The sequence below is a fragment of the Neomonachus schauinslandi genome, chromosome 9 (assembly GCF_002201575.2).
Source record: "Neomonachus schauinslandi chromosome 9, ASM220157v2, whole genome shotgun sequence".
NCBI classification, from domain to species: Eukaryota; Metazoa; Chordata; class Mammalia; order Carnivora; family Phocidae; genus Neomonachus; species Neomonachus schauinslandi.
Genome location: NC_058411.1, coordinates 111,025,768 through 111,050,520, shown reverse-complemented (window position 1 = coordinate 111,050,520; position 24,753 = coordinate 111,025,768). Strand labels below are relative to the sequence as shown.

Here is a 24,753-nt window from a genome sequence, read left to right as displayed (position 1 = left end):
GGAGAAAGAACTGGTAAGAGACCTATACATTCCATTTTTGGCAATTCTATGAATCTGTGTGTGTGTGTGTGTGTGTGTGTGTGAAATTGAGCTGCTTTCCTGTTTACAAGTAATTAGCTGTTTCCAGCTTACCCTAGTTTAAACTCTATATGAAGACATCTGTATTAGCTATTCCCATGCTGATTCTGTAATTATCTAATATTTGACAACCAATCACATTAAAAATTGTACCTCGGAGCTGGACAAAAGGCTGTCTACAGAAACAGACAATTATTAAGTGTATCAGCAGGGCAAAGATCTCACACCAGTCATGTAGGTCTAGAGCTATCTATATGTCAGTATAGATAAGAACAGTCTGGACAGTTAGGGTTTCTTTAGAATGTAGTTCCAAGAATGACAGGGTAGGCTATATGCGTGATAGCCTAACTGAAGGCTTGCTCCAAGTTTGCTTCTGTAAAATTCTCAGATAGAATTTGAGCTTATCATCTGAAGCCAGAAATATCACCCCAATGCATGTAGACCCAGGATAAAACTGAGGTGCATCAGGAAAAAATGTGACAGTGAGCTACATCGCCATCCCACATCCTCAATGCCAATGGGGCACCACAATGGAAAAGCTGCCACTGGGTTAACAAGAAGGACTCCTAAGTCGAAAATCTTGATAAGATGTATTCTTATGCCATAATTAAAAGTGAGAAAGGGCTCCTTGTGGTGAAATGAAAAGTTTTCAAGTATATGCCAACAGCCATGAACTAGCCTAAATAGACAGTCTATCATCTAAAGAGATTAGCTCAAAATTACTGTATTTTAAGTGATGGTTTACCTGTTAGATTGTTCTCCCCCCTACTTCAGAACACTTAATTTCAAGTTATTATAACAAGCAGAAAACTCCCTTCACACAGACACCTTGAGGAAACAAAAGTAAAGGATAAGGGCTTGCCTCCAGACACTGATCACGTACTCACAAGAAAATCAAGCTCCACCTTCTGGGAGGCACCATGCCCAGTAAATTCTGACTCACAGGTGTGAACAGCATCTGCTTTTGGCAATTCTTAAGCTGCAGGCTCTCCGGCTGATGTCATACGGTACCAGCTACACGTGTAAGACTGGGCCTGGTTAGCACCATGTGGGAGGAGAGCCAAGGAGACACAAGGCCTCACCGACCTGCTGGGTTTTCCTGCTGGTTTTAGATTCATTGCCCAGATCTGTCTGTATGAAGTTTCCCATCACTACCAGGACCCCAACCAAAGCAATTTTTCCTACTGCTGGTAGAGAATTCCTCTGCCATAGAAAAGGAAGGACAGGGGAGTACAAAAAAAAGGACTGAATGAGAGAAGGGGCTTCAACACGTTCTTTGACGCTTTACTTTGAAATCAAACGTAGGCCAGACAAAATCATGCAAACATGATTCAGTGAGTTCCTGGGGGTAAAGAGGACAGTGGTTTATGTTTACTCCTTTAAACCAAAGTCCCTGCAGATAGGTAATTAAATGATGACTGTTAGCCGATTAACCTGGACCATTTTGATCAGAATTACTGAAAAAAAGGAAGCCCAATTTGCAAATAGGCAGAACTTAAACAATCTGCTTATTTCATCCAGAGAGAAAAGAAATATAATCTTTTATTTACCCACAGAATTTGAGCTATATTAAATTGCTGTTAACAGAATAAAAACTTTATTTCAAAATACTTCTTCCATTTGTCAACTTAAACAATGGTGTTTGTTACATAATATATGGTTAACTAAAAGTTATCCAAGGCAAGAAACACCAAAGATATCCTTTTCCAGGTAAGGCAAAAAAAAAAAAAAAGAAAAGAATCTGTTGGTTCAGGGGCGCCTGGGTGGCTCAGTCGTTAAGCTTCTGCCTTCAGCTCAGGTCATGATCCCAGGGTCCTGGGATCGAGCCCCGCATCGGGCTCCCTGCTCAGTGGGAAGCCTGCTTCTCCCTCTCCCACTCCCCCTGCTTGTGTTCCCTCTCTCGCTGTCTCTCTCTCCCTGTCAAATAAGTAAATAAAAATTAAAAAAAAAAAAAAAGAATCTGTTGGTTCAATATTGTTATATCAGTAGATCACAAAAAGGAAAAAAAAAACATGATCTTGAGAAGGTGTCAAAAATCTTTTGATAAATCAATATGTAATCCTGATAAAAGAATTAGTAGGTAAACTTTAACTGAAAGAATACCTCCCTTACATGTTAAAGAATATCTGATCAACAGCTAGAAATGTTCTTAACGTCTAAATACTACTTGCCATTCAAGTCAATAAGAGGTCAAGGATGACGCTATAATCATGAAATTAGGTTCTGAAAGGTCCAGGTAATTCAGTAAGGTGAGAAAAGTATAAACTACTGGAAAAAAATAAAATTGTCAGTGTAGATTATAAAATCACTTTCCTAAGAATTAAAAAATTAACAAATCAGAGTTAATGCAAGTTTAGTGAGGAAGCCAAATTTCAATTAATTCAGAAATAGTCTAATAATAAGCAGCTAGACATATCTTTGGGATAAAGAATACCATTCACAGTAACAGTAGGCAAAAGCTTCCTAACCTTAAATATTTCTAAAATCTATATATATGTACAATACTTATATACATATATAAATTACACAAATTACATAACTACATACTTCTATATAGCATGTAGAATATATATGTTTCTACATGTATATAACTGTAATCTCTATACATATTCTGTCTAAATACTATGAAGAGGAAAATAAGTCAAAACCAGTAGGTAGGTGATTCAAAGAAGAAATATAGATGGCTAACAAATACACAAAAAAATGTTCATTCTCATTAGTTACCAAAGAAATGCAAATTAAAGGAAGATGCTCATTTCTGCCAATCAGATTGGAAGCTAGCTTTAAAATTTAAATTATATCTCCCTATTGCAAAGAATTTGGATAAATGAGCATTCTTAAATTCACTAGTGCTACAGAAACAGGGGTGACCTATAGAGAGGGCAGATTTACAAAATAAATACACATACTTCCAGGACTCCTATCTCAAGAATGCTGTAAATAAATCCTTATGAAAATCAAAATATTTTTATAATAGTGAAAACTTGGGAATTAGTTAGCCGAATCATGTTGCATCCAAACAATAAAATGCTATGTAGCCATGAAGAATCACATTTTCAAAGACTAAGAAAGTCATGACTCAGGATCACATTCCTGATGTAATGTTACATGACAAGACAGCAGGAACAAAGCACTCTGTATAATACAATCCCAAATGTATAAATTATCTATATGGTACACACTGTTCATTGCCATGAGCAGATACATACGAGAGGCTGGGAAAGCCAAACGCTCATTTTGCTAATGTTAGCAAACTGGGACTGGCCACATCACACTGTTCTGGTCCATGAGACATAAGAAGACCTATTCTAGGGGTTGTGGAAAGTAGAAAGAAGCCTTATAGGAAAGTTTATGCTTTCTTTATGAAAGGGACGAAGAAGCTGGTTTTCCTCGAATAGAAATTCAGTCAAGCTACAGCTGCCATTTTGTAAATATGAGGGAGAGGCCAGCGGAATTGCAAAGATGTTGACCTTGGCACTGTGAAATTGCTGAGCCAATGCTAGCAACTGCCTGTTTCTAGATTTGGCATTTAGTGAAAAAAATAAACCCCTAATTTGGGGGGCCATTATGCTTGGATTTTCTGTCACATGCATGTGAATGCTATCCTAACTGAAAGAATATATATGTCAAGTAACAACTTCAAATGTTAATAATGATTATTTTTGAGTGGTCAAATTGCTTGGTTTTTATTTTGCTCTTTATAGTTAAAATTTTTAATAGTAATATGTATCAGGAAAAAGTTAAAACTCAGGTATCAGACATATGGCATGGTGTAACTTTTAAAAGACATATATAGTTGACTCTAGAGTGAGAGGTGAGGGGTGCTGACCCCCACGCAGTTGAAAGTCCAAGTATGACTTATGACTCCCCCAAAACTTAGCTACTAGTAGCCTACTATTGACAGGAAGCCTTACCCATAACATGAACGGTCGATCAACACACTTTGTATGTTACATGTATTATATACTGTATTCTTATAATGAAGTAAGCTAGAGAAAAGAGAATGTTAAGAAAATCATAAGGAAGAGCAAATACATTTACAGTGCTGTACAGTACTTATCAAAAAAAAAAAAATCTGTGTATCAGCAGACCTGCAAGTTCAAAGTCGTGTTGTTCTGGCATGATGCGGGCCAGGGCCGGGAGTCAGAAGACCAGTGGGTGGCCCGGGTCTCTGACGAGTTATAACCTGGCCTAGTGGTGGAAGTAGAATTCCATTCCCTCGTACATAAAATGAAAACAGGAGCTTTTTTTTTTTTTTTTTTTTTTTTAAAGATTTTATTTATTTATTTGAGAGAGAGAATGAGAGAGAGAGAGAGAGAGAGCATGAGAGGGGGAGGGTCAGAGAGAGAAGCAGACTCCCTGCCGAGCAGGGAGCCTGATGCGGGACTCGATCCCGGGACTCCAGGATCATGACCTGAGCCGAAGGCAGTCGCTTAACCAACTGAGCCACCCAGGCACCCCGAAAACAGGAGCTCTTGAAAATGTGCAACAGGGTTTTTGAGTATGTGCTGCAGACCGCTTTGGCAGTCTGGTGAAGCCAGCGGACGACTTCTCAAAACACCGTTTTTAATCACATAAAATACATTAGATTATAAAGGAAACCAATTATCCTGAAGTAGTCTACTACAATATTAAAACACTAATTTGTGAACTAACAGTATATATGCTTATTAAAAATACGCAATAAAAAGATCTAACAGCGGGTCTAATGACCACCATAATTCTGAGGCAGCAATGAGCATGACTGACACTGAAGTTCTCAGAAATTGTGATGTGGTATGAAATTAGCTGACTTCTATTGGTGCAAAGGTCTAATACGACTGTGTCTGATGCCCACATTCATAACTGAAGGAAATGATAAATTTCAATTAGAGGTCAGTGAAAATCCATGGTCCCCTGAATTCTTAAAGGCCCCTTTGGAGGAGTGGACCCCAGGCTAAGACCTTTCCCTTAGATGCTCTATTAGGTGCTCTTCCAACTCTCAGTCTATGAGCCCATGAAAAATTAGGATCTTTCACCTAAATTTCAATAATATCTACTCAATGAATGTTAACAGATTGGTTCTTTATAGTTATTTCTGAAAGAAAATAATCCAGATGATTAGTCTGTATGTGTCTTTTTAATATTAAAGAGGGAAAATGAAAAGACATACTCAGTAAAGCATTCGAAAATAGTAAGCCAAACAATGAAGTGCCCCACGTCCCCCCAGCGTGTGCCTGGGGAGTGGAGAATGGTTGGGCCGCTCCGTCAGATCAAAGCCTTGGCTCCCTTGGCTCCTCAGCAACACCCTCTCGCTCACTGGGCCCCTGCCTCCCTGCAGCCCGGGGTTCACGGTCTGCTCAGAGTGCAAACCTTTCTGAAACATACGGAATCAAGCCAGTTCCATTTTACCTGCAAGAAGAAGCCCCCACCCCCACCCCCGCCATGCACATTTAGAAGATGAGAAGGGTATGATCGTTGGCTTAAAACAGTTGGCCACAGGGCCTCTTGCCTTTATTGTTGTTCCAAACAACAGACAATCCATGCGTCTCACAATCTTCAACCAGTTCTTGCTACCAATGAGTGAAAACCCTTCCTGAAACAAAACAATTAAAACAATTAGCTACAGAAGCAAAAAGGGACATGAAGAATGGCTCTGGTGCAGCTGCCTCCTATTAGAAAGTTGTACATTTATTCTGAAATTTAGCAGAGTAGAAATGGCTCAATTTCACCCACTGCCAAGGATGACCCTTCCAGTAAGTCCCCGAGCCCAGTGCTCTTCCCACCTGATCCACAGTAAGAGTCTCAGCTTTTATTGCTTGATCTTTTCATATTGAAAATCAATAAAATATTAAAGATAGTAAAGGTCCACAGTCATAGTTGCTATAAAATACATTTCTAGGATTTGCCAAAATACTAGCTTATATTCCTGAAAGGTAAGGGTTTCCAATATACTAATTCATTAGCTTATCTGACACAGCTCTAACTACATAGCGAGAGTTCTCTTCATGAGAATCTTATTTTCAGATTCCTATGAATGGAAAAATTGAAGCAACTTGTTCTTGGATGCTGAATGTCTTTCTTCATCTCAGTCTGAAAAAAAACCAAAAAAGGCAAAGAGGGCAGTAGAGGGCACACTAGTCTCAAAAGAGAGACAGCAGTTAGATCCTAATGGTAAAAGATGAACTTTTTTCTGTAGCTTATTGATAATAAAGTAAATAGAACTGACTGTTTAACCACTGTGTTCACTCATAAGCTCCAATTATGTTGTCAGTGGATTTCCTCGGTTAAGAAGCCCGTTAAGTGAGAATGCGTTCAGCATTCAGTAAAACTGATCCCAGGAACAGAACAACTGGCCGTATGCAAATCCTGCCTGCCCCCTGCTGGGCTCCTTTGTCTCCCCTGTACTGTTCTGGAGCCGACCCACAGCCAGGGGAGGCTGCTGGAGGGATCTGGGAGGAGTCGGAAAAAACTCCAACGATTAGAAAACAGAAGAAAACGTCCTCCCTTATAAATACAAACCCTCACGGCGTCTCTCTTCCTAAATCTGTATACAAAGAAACCACAACTTCCAGAGATATTTAGAGCCTGGGAAAACTGGGTGTTAATTCCTCAGCATTTTCATTTAAAAAAGAAAGAAAAAGAGTCACTTCTAAAATGTTGATTCTAAGAGTTTCATCATTAATACTAGGGTTTTTTTTTTTTTTTTGTAATGAAAAAAGAAGTTAGGCAAACCATCTGTGATTTCTTCTTAAAACTCTCAGAATTAGCAAAAAGAAATGCATTCACTATTAGATCCCAAACATGTATGTAGTGTAAAATGGCAGTATACAAGGACCCTGGCACTCACACACATTGCTGGTGGAAGCACAAACTGGTACAACTCTTTTTTTTTTTTTTTTAAGTAGGCTCCCTGCTGGGCGTGAACTCACACCCAATGCGGGACTTGAACCCACAACCCTGAGATCAAGACCTGAGCGGAGATCAAGAGTCAGATGCTTAACCGACTGAGGCACCCAGTTGCCCCCAAACTGGTACAACTCCTACGGAGGATAATTTGGCAGGATCAACATTACAAATGCAATACTCTTTAACCTGGCAACTCCCATCCTGGGAATTCATTTCACGGATCCACCTGCACACGTGTGAAGTGATGCAAGGACAGAGTTAAGGATTTCTGCATTTTTAATAGTAAAAGACTGGAAACAACTCAAGTATACATCAACAGTGGACTGGTTAAATAAAATATGGTACTCTTTACAACAGTATCCAACTGTAAGAAATAATAAATGCTCTGTATCAGTGCTGTTCAGGAGAAATATAATTTGAGCCACATATGTAATTTTCAATTTTCTAATAGCCACATTTTAAAAATAAAAAGCAGTTGGTAAAATTTTAATATTTAACTTCTATGTCAAAAACATCGTTATTTCAACATGTAAACACTGTAAAACATTAAGGTAGTATCAAAACAGAGAATGTAAACTAAGTTTCTGACCCCCAGGGTGTTGTACACCTACACCACATCTCAATTTGGACAATATTTTTTTTTTTTTAAAGATTTTATTTATTTGACAGAGAGAGACACAGCGAGAGAGGGAACACAAGCAGGGGAGTGGGAGAGGGAGAAGCAGGCTTCCCGCAGAGCAGGGAGCCCGATGCGGGGCTCGATCCCAGGACCCTGGGATCATGACCTGAGCCGAACGCAGACGCCTAACGACTGAGCCACCCAGGCGCCCCCTGGACACTATTTTTGATGGTTAAAGTGAAATGTCATTCCACCAAAACAATGACATTTAATGGGAACATAAGTTACACTGCTGCCATTTTTAAATCTAACTTTAAATTAAATTTAAACTTGGTTTTTAGTCCCCCAGCCACATTTCGAGTGCCCAGCAGCCATGCATGGCTGGCCCATTGCTACCTTCTGACAGGGCGGGGTTCTGTATTGATCTCCATGGTATATTGTTCAGCAAAAAGCAAGCTACAGAGCCATGTCCATAATATGCCACCTTCTGTATAAGAGAGGGAGGAAACATGCAATGTATATTCTTCTTATTTGCTTGTATTTACATTAAAAAGAAACTGGAAGGATTAGTACACATGAGACTAAAAAAAAAATAGCTGTAGGGAGTGGGAGGAACAGTGCAGATGGGGCAGGGGCTGGAGGAAGATTTTTTTACTCTGTGTCTTTTTATGTTGCTTTGAGTTTTGAACCACATAAGCCTGTTCTGCATATATATGGGAATCTCTGTGAAAACAAGGATACCCATTCCACTATGGCAAAAACTCAAGGAAGACGTGGAAGTGGAACCTAAAGAAATGGTAAGTCCATGGGAACTCTGTACTATCCTTACAAACTTTCTTGCAAATCCGAAACTATTCTAGAATAAAAAGTTGATTAAAAAAGAAAAGAAATGAATGGCTCTTGGCCCTGGTCGGATCTCACCTCTTCCTGTCTCTAGTCCAGCTTGGGTTCTACAGGACATCTCCGCCGGACAGCTCCACACATCTCTCTGTGTGAGCATGCCCGGCTGCATCCGGACAGAGGTCCTCCACAAACACTGTCGCTCCTATGTGGTGCTGCCTCAGTGAATGGTGTCACGCACACCTGCCCGACACCCAAGTGATCACCGGGCATCATGCTCAACTCCTCCTTTCCTCACTCCTCCCTCAACACCATGAAATCATGAAATCTTCAAGTCTCAGAGATCCCACGCCCAAACAGCTTCTCCACCTGACCATTCTCCCCACGTACACGGCCCTTGTTGCAACAAACCCCCGCCGGTTGTCCCCCAAATCCCCGCAGTATCCTTGGAACTGGCCCCCCTTCCTCCAGGCCTAATTTCTTCATCCATCTGTGCTACCACCAGAGCAGCCTTTATAAAACAAAAATGGGATGAAGTCACTCCCTTTCGATGCCACCATCTCATCATCTCTCCCTCACCTCCTGTAAGAAACACCTGCGGGATAGAGTTCAAATTCCTTGATGCATGTAAATTTCTAACATTTGGCTTCTCTGCCTTTCATGCATGATTATTTCCTTCGACTCTCATATAAATGCTGTATTAGAGCCTTATGAAACTCCCTGCAGTTCTGCAAATGTGCCATGCTCCTCACACCTGGATTTTGTTGTACAACTCATTCCTGAAATGGCTTCCTTTTTCACTGATTTTTGAAAACCCAGCTTTATCTCAACCATTCCCTACAAGACAAAGTTGGCTGACCTCTCAGAATTCTGTGCTCTCACAGGATCTTGTACTTATCTCCTAACTGGCTACATTTCATAGAGTGAGGAAGAATCCCTGGGCAGGCAAGGCAGGTTCTAGAATGTGTCTTATTACCCTCCTGGAAGCCCCAGCAACTAGCACAATGTTTAGCAAATGCTACTGGATCTGCCCTAGCGGCCATTCCATTTAGGACTCTGTGCAGTGGCCACATGGAGAAAGGTATGGCCTCCTTCCTGACAGCATCTCTCTTTCTTTTTTTTTTTTTAAGCTTATATTTATTTATTTGACAGAGAGCAAGAGAGCACAAGCAGGGGGAGCAGCAGAGGGAGAAGGAGGCTCCCTGCTGAGCGTGGAGCCCAATGAGGAGCTCGATGTGGGCTCAATCCTAGGCCCCTGGGATCATGACCCCAGCCGGAGGCAGACGCTTCACCGACTGAACCCCCCAGGCGCCCCTGACAGCATCTTATTTGAGCCATGTTAGGGCTCTTCCTCATCAATTTGTCCAAACCAGTTTGCCTTAGAACTCTGTATATCTCTTCTCTCTGCCTCTTCCCCAGACATTTTTGCCTAATTAACCTCTAATCACTGTTCATTTCATTCCTAATCTCACTTGGGTCACCCTATCAGACTTCCCTGCGGCGCTCACAGCATCCATCACAGGCATGCAGCTGCAGTGTTGTTTGCTTTACATCTGTTTTCCCCTTGACTGTAAGCCCTATGCAGGCAGGGGCTATGTTCGTTTTGCTCACTACTGTATATATACCACCAATTATAGTGTTTGACACTAGCAGATGCTTCAGTAAGTTTTCAGTCAATGAAAGAATGAAGCTCTTTATTAAAATTAACAGAGTATTTCATGGCAGTATTTCTTGGGAACACTGAGACCCATACATTTATTACCTGTCCAGTGATGCAGAACATCTTACTTTTATTTGACTTACTCCAATCTTGTTGAAGATTCAGAAAGAGGTTTTTCATCCTAATGTTTTGGGATTTAGTAAAGAAGCCTCTGTACCTAACCACTTGCCATTAATATATTCTGAGATTTTAGTAATTCATCTCCCTGTCTCTGAAAATCCACTTCTTTGAATCTCCTTTAAAGCTTTTCCATCTGGTGAATTTGGTTTAGCTCAACTGAGGGCTCCTTAAGCAGCCTCTCCTGATGTTCTCAGACAGCGAAGTAGCCCTGTTCTGTACACCTAAGGCACACTGTACAAGCCGCTACTGAAGACTCACTTACCATCCCTGAGCTCCTACTATGGCCGAGGACTGTGCTACAGATGAAAAAAAGACACAGGAGCTGCCCAAGGGCAGGGAAGAATGCATCAGAATCACCCAGGAGCTCTCCCCCTCATGCTCAGGATACTGTTCCCTTACCTGGTCAAAAGTCACTTCTGCTGACGAGAGTCTGCCATATCTCTTCAAAGTGCGGGGATGGAAATGGCTGGGAATTAACAGTACAGGGTAGAAAGGGAAAAAGAGAGGAATACTCTGGAAAATACCAAATTTACCATCAATCCAAAGAATAGGAGCCAAGAAGTTATGTCTCAAATAGAGGCATGTCTTCCGGAAGCTAAGGGGAGCAAGACTTTCAAGTAGCAAATAGTCGAGGGTCTCAGGTGATGCACAGGGATGGAGTGAAAATAAGACCTATAAAGTGCACAGAATCAGCAGGTGGGAGGTGCTAGACACTACCACATCTGTGTATGCGTCTGTCATTCTACCTCACTCTCCTCCTAGATCCCACTTTATTGCAAACTCCATGAGAGCAAGAACTGTGTTGCATCCATCTTTGTATCCTGCATGTCTGTTGAATAAATAAAGGAGTGCCACAGCAACTTGTTTCATGATGCGTCTCTAAAGGCAAGGGCAACAAAAACAAAAATGAACTTTTGGGACTTCATCAAGATAAAAAGCTTTTGCACAGCAAAGGAAACAGTCAACAAGAGGCAATCCACGGAATGGGAGAATATATTTGCAAATGACATTTCAGATAAAGGGCTGGTATCCAAGATCTATAAAGAACTTCTCAAACTCAATACCTAAAAAACAAATAATCCAGTCAAGAAATGGGCAGAAGACATGAACAGACACTTCTCCAAAGAAGACATACAAATGGCTAACAGACACATGAAAAAGTGTTCAACATCACTAGCCATCAGGGAAATTCAAATCAAAACCACAATGAGATACCACCTCACACCAGTTAGAATGGCAAAAATTAACAAGACAGGAAACAAGTGTTAGTGTGGATGCGGAGAAAGGGGAACCCTCTTACACTGCTGATGGGAATGCAAGCTGGTACAGCCACTCTGGAAAACAGTATGGAGGTTCCTCAAGACGTTAAAAATAGAGCTACCCTACGATCCACTGATTGCACTACTAGGTATTTAATGCAAAGATACAGATGTAGTGAAAAGAAGGGGCATATGCACCCCAATGTTCAAGGCAGCAATGTCCACAATAGCCAAACTGTGGAAGGAGCCGAGATGCCCTTCAACAGATGAATGGATAAAGAAGAGGCGGTTCATATATACAATGGAATATTACTCAGCCATCCGAAAGGATGAATACCCACCATTTGCATTGACATGGATGGAACTGGAGGGGATTATGCTAAGTAAAATAAGTCAAGCAGAGAAAGACAATTATCATTTGGTTTCACTTGTATGTGGAACATAAGGAATAGCATGGAGGACCATAGGGGAAGGGAGGGAAAACTGAAGGGGAAGAAATCAGAGAGGGAGAAAAACCATGAGAGACTCTGGACTCTGGGAAACAAACTGAGGGTTACAGAAGGGAGGAGGGAAGGGGGAGGGGTAACTGGGTGATGGGTATTAAGGAGGGCATGTGTTGTGATGAGCACTGGGTGTTATACACAACTAATGAATCACTGAACACATCAAAAACTTACGATGTACTATATGCTGGCTAACATAGATAGACAGACAGAGTGCCAATTTCTGACCCCCACCCCACCATGTCCTCTGATCACACTGTGGCCCACCCCCTCCTGCTGTCCAGCTCCACACAGTCTCCCTGAGGTGCAGTGGCACAAATGCCACACGATTCCAAGGGGCCCCACACGACACTTTCATATATATAGGAACAGAGCCACAAGCTTTGGTTTTCAAGTATTGTAAATTACAAAGTTCATTTCTAGATTTTAGCTATCCACGTTCTCCTTGGCCTCTGTTATTACAAATAATTAACAGTTACCAGAAAGGAAGCCATCAAAAGAAGGGGGGAAAGGACCTAAATAAATGGATGCAGAGATTAGAGGTAGACAATTTGATATCTAAGAATGGTGAAAAAAAAATGCCTTATGCCCTCACCCTAACCAAGCTGTTTCCCTTGCAGCCGATTCGATCACTGAACTAGTTTCTTTAGTGCTTCAGACACCTCTCAGGTGTGAGCAGGCAAGCCAGGAGGGCATCACAGGGGTTGTTGGCATTTAGCTGGGCAAATAAGCTTTCAAACCATGCCAGATATGATCATAAGTGCTGTGAAGAAACAAAGAATTTTGCTTTTATGGAAATAACAATTAAAAAATGCTTACACCTGCTACAAATACCCTGATTCAGAGGAAAACAGCAGAGGAGAATATGGTTACAAAAATAACTCAGTGACTAACCATTAGACAACCCACCCAGTCCCCAAGCCCAGAACATTCAAAGGGCTTCTTGATGAATGTGAGGTGTTCAGGTGCCAGCTGATTTATTTAAAAACTAGATCCTGTCGGGCGCCTGGGTGGCTCAGATGGTTAAGCGTCTGCCTTCGGCTCAGGTCATGATCCCAGGGTCCTGGGATCAAGTCCCGCATCGGGCTCCCTGCTCCTTGGGAGCCTGCTTCTCCCTCTGCCTCTCTCCGTCTCTGTCTCTTAGGAATAAATAAATAAAATCTTTAAAAAAAAAAAAAAAAAAAAACTAGATCCTGTCTTAAGTTTCAGGGTTGTGTTTCTGACTCACTTTCCCTGGAGCTCAGGGTTTGTGAGGTTCAAATTACACTGAAAATAAGAAAAAAATATCCATGATAAAAGAGCTGCTACAGAATATGAAGATAACAATGTGCACAGTGAAGAAAGCAAGCAAAAGAACTGAGATTTTTAAAAATTAAATTTTCAATAATCATAACCAATTGTTATTAAGCAAAAAGATAAAAAACATAGCTGGTTTGGGGTGCCCGGGTGGCTCAGTTGGTTAAGCATATGACTTTGGCTCAGGTCATGATCTCAGGGTCCTGGGATGGAGCCCTGAGTCAAGCCCCCGAGTCGAGCCCCCCCCGCCCCAATCGGGCTCCGCACTCAGTGGGTTGTCTGCTTCTTCCTCTCCTTCAGCCCTTCCCCCTGCTTGTGCTCTTGCTCTCTCTCTCTCTCATATAATTAACAATCTTAAAAAAAAAAAACAAACAGCTGGTTTGAGGATTACATTTTAAAAATTATTTTTAAATTCAAATATAATTAACACACAGTGTTACATTCATTTTAGGTATGCAATATGATTCAACAATTCTACACATTACTCGGTGCCCATCAAGATACAGTGTACTCTTCAAAGATAAACTCAAAATGGATGAAAGGCCTTAATGTGAGAGAGGAATCCATCAAAACCCTAGAGGAGATCATAGGCAGTAACCTCTTTGACATTGGCCATGGCAGCTTCTTTCAAGATACATCTCCAAAGGCAAGTGAAACAAAAGCAAAAATGAACTTTTGGGACTTCATCAAAATAAAAAGCTTCTGCACAGCAAAGGAAACAGTCAACAAAACAAAGAGGCAGCCCACAGAATGGGAGAAGATATTTGCAAATGACACTACAGATAAAGGGCTGGTATCCAAAATCTATAAAGAACTTCTCAAACTCAACACCGAAAAAACAAATAATCAAGTCAAAAAGTGGGCAGAAGAGATGAACAGACACTTCTCTGAAGAAGACATACAAATGGCTAACAGACACATGAAAAAATGTTCATCATCATTAGCCATCAGGGAAATCCAAATCAAAACCACACTGAGATACCACCTTACATCAGTTAGAATGGCCAAAATGGACAGGGAAAGAAACAACAAATGCTGGAGAGGTTGTGGAGAAAGGGGAACCCTCTTACACTGTTGGTGGGAATGCAAGTTGGTACAGCCACTTTGGAAAACAGTGTGGAGGTTCCTCAAAAAATTAAAAATAGAGCTACCCTATGACCCAGCAACTGCACTACTGGGTGTTTACCGCAAAGACACAGATGTAGTGAAAAGAAGGGCCATATGCACCCCAATGTTCATAGCAGCAATTCCGAAATAGCAAAACTGTGAAAGAGTTGAGATGCCCTTCAACAGACAAATGGATAAAGAAGATGTGGTCCATATATACAATGGAATATTACTCAGCGATCAGAAAAGATGAATATCCAACTTTTACATCAACATGGATGGGACTGGAGAAGATTATGCTAAGTGAAATAAGTCAAGCAGAGAAAGTCAATTATCATATGGTTTCACTTATTTGTGGAACATAAGGAATAGCATGGAGGACATCAGGAGAAGGAAGGGAAAAATGAAGAGGGGGAAATCAGAGGGGGAGATGAACCATGAGAGACTGTGGACTCTAAGAAACAAACTGAGGGTTTTAGAGGGGAGAGGGGTGGGGGGATGGGTTAGCCCGGTGATGGGTTTGAGGAGGGCACGTATTGCATGGAGCCCTGGGTGTTATACTCAAACAATGAATCAAGGAACACTACATCAAAAACTAATGATGTACTGTATGGTGACTAACGTAGTAAAATAAAATTAAATTAAAAAAAAAAAGATAAAGTGTACTCTTAATCCCCTTAATCTGTTTCACCCATCCCCCACCCACCTCCCCTCTGGTGACCATCAGTTTCTGCTTCATATTTAAGAGTGTGTTTTTGCCGGGGCGCCTGGGTGGCTCAGTTGATTAAGCGACTGCCTTCGGCTCAGGTCATGATCCTGGAGTCCCGGGATAGAGTCTCACATCGGGATTCCTGCTCAGCAGGGGGTCTGCTTCTCCCTCTGCCTTCTTCCCTCTTGTGCTCTCTGTCTCTCATTCTCTCTGAAATAAATAAAAAAAATTTTAAAAAATCTTTAAAAAAAAAGAGTGTGTTTTTGCCTTTTCTTTCTTTGTTTTGTTTCTTAGTTTCCACATATGAGTGAAAGCATATGGTATCTGTCTTTCTCTGACTTGTTGCAAATGGCAAGATCTCATTTTTCTTTATGGCTGAATAATACTCCATTGTATACACATACCCCATCTTCTTTATCCACTCATCAGTCAATGGACATTCGGACTGCTTCCATAATTTGGCTATTGTAAATAATGCTGCAATAAGCATAACCAGCATTTATCTTTTCAAATTACCGTTTTCATATTCTTTGGGTAAATACCCAATAGAGGACTTGGTGGGTTTTATATTAATTCTATTTTTAATTTTTTGATAAATCTCCATACTGTCTTCTGCAGTGGCTGCACTAGTTTGCATTCCCACCAACAGTGCACGAGGGTTCCTTTTTCTCCACATCCTCGCCAATACTCGTTGTTTCTTGTGTTTTTTATTTTAGCCATTCTGATAGATATAAGGTGATGTCTCCTTGTGCTTTTGATTTGCATTTCCCTCATGATGAACGATGTTGAGCATCTTTTCATGTGTCTTTTGGCCATCTATACGTCTTCTTTGGAGAAATGTCTGTTCATGTCTTCTACCCATTTTTAATTGGATTATTTGGGTTTTTTGGTGTTGAGTTGTATAAGTTCCTTATATATTTTGCATACTAATCCCTTATTGGTTTATCATTGCAAATATCTTCTCCCATTCCATAGGCTGCCTTTTAGTTTTGTTGATTGTTTCCTTCACTGCACAGAAGCTTTTTATTTTGATGTAGTGCCAATAGTTTAATTTTGCTTTTGTTTCTATGGCCAAAGGAGACATATGCAGAAAAACACTGTTATAGCCAATGTCAGAAAAATTACTGCCTTTGCTCTCTTTTAGGATTTTTATGGCTTCAGGTCTCACATTCAGGTCTTTAATCCATATCGAGTTTATTGTTGTGTATTGGTCCAGTTTCATTCTTTTGCATGTAGCTCTCCAGTTTTCCTAACACCATTTGTTAGACAGATGGTCTTTTGCCCAATGCATATTCTTGCCTTTGTCCTAGATTAACTGACCATAAAGCATGGGTTTATTTCTGGGCCTATGTGTCTATTTTTGTGCCAGTATCACACTATTTCGATTACTATAGCTTTTGTAGTGTATCTTGAAATCTGGGATTGTGATACCTCCAGCTTTGTTCTTGTTCAAGATTGCTTTGGCTCTCTGGGGCCTTTTGTGGTTCCATACAAATTAGGATTATTTGTTCTAGTTCTGTGAAAAATGCTGTTGGTATTTTGATAGGGATTGCATTAAATGTGTAGATTGCTTTGGATAGTATAGACATTTTAACAGTATTTTTTTCTCCCAATCCAGAGCATGGAGTATCTTTCCATTTGTCTGTGTCATCTTCAATACCTTTCATCGATGTTCTATAGTTGTCAGAGTACAGGGCTTTCACCTCTTTGGTTAATTTTATTCCTAGCCAGTTGATTATCTTTGGTGCAATTGTAAATGGAATTGTTTTTTAGTTTCTCTCTCTGCTGCTTCATTATTAGTGTATAGAAATGCAATGAAGTTCTGTATATTGATTTTGTATCCTGCAAACTTACTGCGTTCATTTATCAGTTCTAGTAGTTTTTTGGTGGAGTCTTTCGGGTTATCTACAGATAGTGTCAGGTTATCTGTAAATAGTGATAGTTTTACTTCATCCTTACCAATGTGGATGCCTTTTATTCCTTTTCTTGTCTGACCTGTGGCCAGGACTTCTAGTACTATGTCGAATAAAAACGGTGAGAATGGACATCCCTGTCTTGTTCCTTACCTTAGGGGAACAGCTCTCAGTTTTTCACCACAGACTATGATGTTAGCTGTGAATTTTTCATAGATGGCCTTTATTACGTTGAGGTAAGTTCCCTCTAAAACTACTTTGTTGAGAGCTTTTGTCATGAATGGATGTTGTACTTTGTCAAATGCCTTTTCTGCATCTTTTGAAATGATCATATGGTTTTTATCCTTTCTCTTGTTGATATGATGCATATAGATTGATTTGCAAATACTGAATCACCCTTGCATTCTAGGAATAAATCCCACTTTCACTTTCAATCTGCAGTTGTCTTTAAGTCTGAAATAAGTCTCTTATAGACAGCATATAGATGGGTCTTGCTTTTTTATCCATTCCGTTACCCTTTATCTTTTGATTGGAGCATTTAGTTCATTTACATTCAAAGTAATTATTGATAGGTACATATTTATTGCCATTCTGTTACTGGTTTTATAGTTGTTCTTGTAATTTTTTTCTGTTCCTTTCTTCTCTTACTCTCTTCTCTCACAGTTTGCTGCTTTTATTTAGTGATATATTTGTATTCCTTTCTCTGTATTTTTTGCCTATTACTGGTTTTTGATTTGAGATTACCATTAGATTTATATGTAACATCTTATGCATATAGCAGTCTATATTAAGTTGATAGTTAAGTTTGAACCCATTCTAAAAGCACTTAATTTTTATTCCTCTCCCCCCCCAAACCCCCACATTTTAAGTATATGATGTCATACTTTATGTCCTTTTATTTTGTGAATTCCCTAATTTTTATTGACATACTTCATTTTACTGCTTTTGTGCATGCTCCTTTTTTTACTCCTGTTTATGGTCTTTCCTTTCCATTCAAAGAATCCCCTTTACCATATCTTGCAAGGCTGGTTTAGTGGCGATGAATTCCTTTAATTTTTATTTATCTGGGAAACTCTTTACTTCTCTTTCTATTCTAAATGATAGCATTGCTGAATAGAGATTCTTGGTTGCATTTTTTTTTTTCTTTCAGCACTTTGAATATATCATGCCACTCCCTTCTGGCCTCAAAGCTGTTGAAAAATCAGCTGATAGCTTTATGGGGTTATCCCCTGTATGTAACTGTCTTCTTTTCTCTTGCTGCTTTTAAAATTCTCTATCACTACTTTTTGCCATTTTAATTACTATGTGTCTTGGTGTGGATCTCCCTCGGTTGATTTTGCTGGGGGCTCTCTATGCCTCCTGGATCTAGAGTTCTGTTTCCATCCCCAGATTTGAGAAGTTTTCAGCTATTATTTCTTCAAATAAATTTTCTGCCCCATTTTCTCTCTTTTCTCCTTATGGCATCCCTATAATGTAAATGTTATTATGCTTGATGGTGTCACTGAGTTCTTTTAATCTAGTCTTTTTTTTTTATTATTCTTTTTTCTTTCTCTTGTTCAGCTTGACTGCTTTCCATTACTCTATCCTCCAGGTTGCTGACCCATTCTGCTTCCTCTAGTCTACTATTCATTTCCTCTCGTGTAGTTTTAATTTCGGTCATTGAGTTCTTCATCTCTGATTGGTTCTTTTTTATGTCTTATATCTCTTTGCTGTGGATCTCACTGAGGTCTTCCACTCTTTTTTCAAGTCCAGTGAGTATCTTTATGATCATTAAATTCTCTATCAGGCATATTACTTATCTCCATTTTGTTTAGCTCTCTTGCTGTGATTTTATCATATTCTTTCATTTGGGACATATTCCTCTGTCTCCTCATTTTGCCTAACTCTGTCTGTTTCTATGTGTTAGGAAAGTTGGCTACGTTTTCTGCTCTTTTTTTTTTTAAGATTTTATTTATTTGTCAGAGAGAGAGAGAAAGAACACAAAGCAGGGGGAGTGGCAGGCAGAGGGAGAAGCAGGCTCTCCACTGAGCAAGGAGCCCAATGTGGGACTCAATCCCAGGACCCTGGGATCACAACCTGAGCCGAAAGCAGACACTCAACCGACTGAGCCACCCAGGCATCCCTTCTGCTCTTGAAAGTAGTGGCCTTGGGGCCTGGCTGTCTTAGTCAGTGAAGTGTGAATCCCTTAATCTTGGGGTTATGAGTTTGAGCCCCATGTTGGGTGTGGATATTACTTAAAAATAAAATCTTTTTTTTTTTTTAAAGAAAGAAAGAACCTAGTGGCCTTATAAAGAAGAGGTCCTATAGTGCCCTGCAGTGCAATGTTCCCTGTTTACCAGAACCTGGCACTTCAGGGGTGTCTCCTATGTATGTTGCACGTGCCCTACTGTTACGGCTTTTGACTTCAGTCCAGTCATCTGCAATGGCCAGTCTGGGGATGCCTTGGGCTTGAGTTAGGTCAGACCAGGCATCTTTCAGAGGCACTCTCCCTATGTTGTCCCCTGAGAGGCTTTCATTGGTGGGCAGAGCTTGTAGTCAGACATCTGCCCCCAGCATACTGCTGGGGCCATTGTTAAACTGGTGTGTACTATATGTTGGTTATCTGGTGCCTGATGTGGGGTCCTCCTCTCTCCTCTCTGTGCCAGCGGCATCCCTCCCTCCTACAGACAGTCTCACAGGTCAGTTTTGTCCCCAACCGCATCTCCACCCTTCCTACCCTTTTCAATGTGGCCTCTCTTCTCTACTTTTAGAGAAGTTTTGGGGTCGTTTTCTGGGTTATTTAGATGACGTGGGTGTTATCTAGGTATAGCCATGGGATGAGGTAAGCTTAGAATCCTCCTACTCTGACCTACACATCCTACTCCTGGAAATCCCTTTCTTTTCAATTGTTTGAGGAACCCCCATACTGTTTTTCCATACTGGCTGCACCAATTCATATTCCTTGATGATTAAGATTTTTATCTTAGATTTGAATGTGGATATTTCCCCTACATTCAGAAATATACAATATTGTGCCTGCAGAAGAAATAACTGTCTTATTTGGAAGGAACTACTCCACATTTAGCATGAAGATAAACAAACCACATCCTGTCTCAGACGGAGACAACTCAAGTGAACATGACCATTCTGTAACTTACTTTATATTTTTTTAAGATTTTATTTATTTGTCAGAGAGAGAGGGACAGAGAGAGACAGAGAGCAAGCACAAGCAGGGGGAGCTACAGGCTGAGGGAGAAGCAGGCTCCCTGAGTAGAAAGGAGCCTGATGCGGAACTCGATCCCAGGACCCTGGGATCATGACCTGAGCCAAAGGCAGCCGCTTAACCAAATGAGCCACCCAGGCGTCCCTGTAACTTACTGTAGAGTTATATTTTTCCTGATTTATAAGAGATATAAACAGTTTGCTTTTATGCTGAAACACAGGCTGTTTGGAAGGCATATGGTAAATAAAAATTAATGAATAATGTCAACAAAATAGGAATTACTATGGTTTGAAATCTCTAATGTCTACAAATCAGATATGCTATGAAGAGTCACAATTTGTTCCAAACATTTATGAAAGAGCTATTATGTACCAGGTTATATGCCAGGTCCTATGATTATTAGTACTAGGGATCAAAGTCAAATAAGACATGGCCCCAGCCCTCAGGGACTCATAGTCAAGGGGAAATCAAACAATCATTTAACAGTAACAATCAATGTAATAAATCCCATGTTTCTGCAGAAGCACAGAAAAGAGGCATTACATTACAAGGCCCAGAGGACACAGCCCTTGAATCAATTTTTAAAAAACTAAACACTACATCAAAAAGTTATGATGTACTATATGCTGGTTAACTGAACATAATAAAAATAAATAAATAAATGGTTAAAAAAATAAAAAATAAAAGCTTTTATTTTTAAATAACTGATTTACATCTATAATGTAGATTTTCAGACATTCACAAAAGTAGAGGAAATAGTAAAATAGTATGATGAACCATATGCACCCTCCTTCCGGTTACAATTTTCATAACATGGCCAATCTTATTATCATTTATACCCACACCCAATAACCCCCACTCCTCTGATTATTCTGAGACAACTCCAGACATCCGTAAATATTTCACAATGTATCTCTAAAAGCTAAGGACTCCTCTTAAAACATAACCACAAAACCATTATCATGCCTTTTAAAATGAACAATTCTTTAGTATCAAATATCTTTGTCAATGTTCACATTTCTCTATTTTTTATGTTGTTTCATTTTTTTAAAAAAGATTTTTAAGTAATCTCTACACCCAACATGGGGATAAAACTCATAAGCCCAAGATCAAGAGTTGCATGTTTTGCCAACTGAGCCAGCCAGGTGCTCCCCTTTTTTTTGAACAGGGAACCAGATAGGATTCATATATTGTGATAATTGGTATGTTTAAGTCTCTTTCAAACTATTGGTTCTTCCTTTCATCTCTTCTTCTCCCTTACATTTTTTTGTTGAAGAAACTGGGTCATTAGTCCTCTAGATCAGGGATCAGCAAATTTTTTTCTGTGAAGGGCCAGTGAATAAATATTTTAGGCTTTGCAGATTTTAGTCTCTGTTACAACAACTCAACTCTGCCACTGTAGCATGAAAGTGGCCACAGACAACATATAAAAAAATGAACATGGCTGTGTTCTAACAAAACTTCATTTGTGGACACTGAAATTTGAATTTTATTTATTTATTTATTTTTTAAAAAGATTTTTATTTATTTATCAAAGAGAGAGAGAGAGAGCACAAGCAGGGGAAGCAGCAGGCAGAGGGAGAAGCAGCCTCCCCGCTGAGCAAGGAGTCCGACGTGGGACTCGATCCCAGGACCCTGGGATCATGACCTGAGCTGAAGGCAGATGCTTAACTGACTGAGCCACACAGGCGTCCCTGAAATTTGAATTTTATATAATTTTCACAACTCATGATTTTTTTCAGCCATTTAAAAATATAAAACCTGTTCATAGTTCATAAGCCATGGAAAAACAGGCAATGGGCCAAATATGTCCCATGGGCCACAGTTTGCCAATCCCTAGAGTTATCCTCACTAAATTTTGTTATTGTATCCCCATGGTGTCTTTTATTATGTACTCTCATAATTGGCAGAATGGTAGTCAGATCAATAAGCTTGATCAGATTCACGTTGGACTTTTTTCTTTAGATTTTGTGAGACTACTTTTAGATGGCAGCATGTGATTCTACAGGAATGTCTTTTCATCCAAAGTGAAGTTAGCAGCCACTGACCATCACTGCCCAGACCCATTAATTTCATCAGTAGTTGCAAAGTGATGTGTTAGTTTTTCATTCATTCTTTATTCATTTATGAGCTGGAACACACTGACAAAGAGAAACTCTGCCTCATCAACTACTTTGTTACTCTAGATAAAAAAACAGAAAAGGCAGGATAAATGCTTGCTTCTTTTATTTGCCAGCTTTCAAAATAATGAGGTGCTTCCCTCATTTACTCCAGTAACAATGAGGGGATTTTTTTTTAAGTATCATTTGAAACTCACAAATTTAAATATATTTGCTATTGAAATTAATTGCAGTTCTTGATTCTCAAACTGTCTCTCTTTGGCTAGTGAGAACCTTTTCAAGTTGATGCCTGAGTCCTGACATACCCTTAGTTCTCAAGGTATCATAAGCTAGGCTGCCTCCGTTTCCTCCTGCACAAATGATATCACACAGATCTTCAGCTTTCAGGGATTTAGCCTCCCCCACTCATATCTGGAAGGTCACGGAAACACCTAGTCACCTAGTTTTGTTGTAGCTGTTAACCATGGGTCTTTGGCTTTGTAGTCCTATTTGATCTATTTTTTTTTAAAGATTTTATTTATTTATTTGACAGAGAAAGACACAGCGAGAGAGGGAACACAAGCAGGGGGAGTGGGAGAGGGAGAAGCAGGCTTCCTGCCGAGCAGGGAGCCCGATGTGGGACTCGATTCCAGGACCCTGGCATCATGACCTGAGCCGAAGGCAGACGCTTAATGACTGAGCCACCCAAGTGCCCCTTATTTGATCTATTTTTATGGGGTGATTTGAGGAGATTCAAAAGCTAGGATGCCATTTCTGACCAAGAAGGTATAAGAGAGTCAAAAATTATACTCCTGTCATAAACAACTAGAAAACTGGACAAACTATTAGCAATAGCTATTTTTAGACAATGGGAAGCAGGTAGTACAAGTACTGTGATACCTGATAAAAGGGTAACAAACGAACTGAACCCTAAATAAATGGAGGGACATACATGTTAATAGATTGCATTTGATATTGTTAAGATTCAATTATCTTCAAGTTGATCTATAGATATAGTGAAATCCCAATTAAAATCTTGCAGAAATTTTTAGAAATTAGCAAGCTGATTCTACAATTCATATAGAAATGCAAAGGACTTAGCCTAGCTAAAATAAGCTTGAAAACAAAGTTGGAAGACTTATATCACCAGTTTTAAGAGTATTATAAAATTAGAGTGATCAAGACAGCATGGTTTTGGCATAAGATAAAGCATACAGATACATGTCACAGAACAGAGTCCAGAACCAGACCCTCACATACATGGGCAAATGATTTCAATAAAAGTGCCGTAATAACTCAGTGAAGAATGTACTGGGACAACAAAATTATCCATTTTGGGGAAAAAATAAACCTTGATCCTTACCCTCATTCTACACACAAAAATTAACTAAAAATAAATCAGAAGCCTAAACATACTAGCTAAAACTATAAAACTTCTAAAATAAAATATAGTAGACAATCTTTTGCAAGCTTGGGGTAGGCAAAGATTTCTTACATAGGACACAAAAAGTATAAACCATAGAAGAATCAACAGTTCATAAACCAAGACTTTTGAAAATTTTAAATCTTTAGCTCTTTGAAAGACAATGTTAAGAAGATGAAAAAGTAAGACCCATACTGGGAGAAAATATTCACAACACACGCATCTGACAAAGGACTTAAATCCAGAATGAATATATATATACATATATATAACATGAATATATATATATAACATATTTATATATAAATATATATGCCAGCTTTCATATATATTCATATACATATAAATATAATATATAAAATTTCAACCTCTTACAACTCAATAGGCAAAAGATTTGAACAGACACTTCGCAAAGGAAGATATAGTAATGACTAATAAACACATTAAAAGATACTCAACATCATTATCAGAGAAATGTAAATTAAAATCACAAGATACCAGTACATACCCATCAGGTTGGCTAAAATTAAAAAGACTGGGCAAATACCAAGTGTTGCCAAGGATATGGAGCAACTGGAATACTCATGCATTGCTGGTCAATGTATAATAGCACAACTACTTTGGCAAACAGTTTGGCAGTGTCTTATAACGTTTTCCTATACCACTTACCATACTACCTGGCAATTTCACTCTTAGGAATCTACCCAAGGGAAATGAAAATATGTGTCTCTACAAAAACCTGTACACTAATGTTCATAACAGCTTTAATCATAATAGCTTCAAACTAGAAACAACTCAAACATCCATGAACATGTAACTGGATGAACAATTTGTAGAATATTCATGCACTGGAATACAACACAGAAACAAAAGAGAATGAGCTACAGGTGCAAGCAATAACATGGGTGAATCTCAAAAGCATACTGAGTGAAAAAACTAAACATGTAAAAGTTCATACTATATGATTCTGATTATAT

At 39.5% G+C, this 24,753-nt stretch overlaps 1 protein-coding gene across 2 annotated transcripts in view; it reads right to left on the bottom strand.

Moving 5' to 3' along the window:
* REC114 (REC114 meiotic recombination protein) overlaps positions 1 to 24,753 on the bottom strand; it is a 108,869-nt gene that overhangs the window by 9,950 nt on the left and 74,166 nt on the right. Inside the window, exon 3 of one of the 2 annotated variants that reach the window (XM_021694037.1) lies at positions 5,570 to 5,653. The exons of the other annotated variant lie outside the window; for it this stretch is intronic. Coding sequence (XP_021549712.1) covers positions 5,570 to 5,653 — 84 coding nt within the window. The remainder of the gene's footprint in view (positions 1 to 5,569; positions 5,654 to 24,753) is intronic. 2 annotated transcript variants of the gene reach the window in all.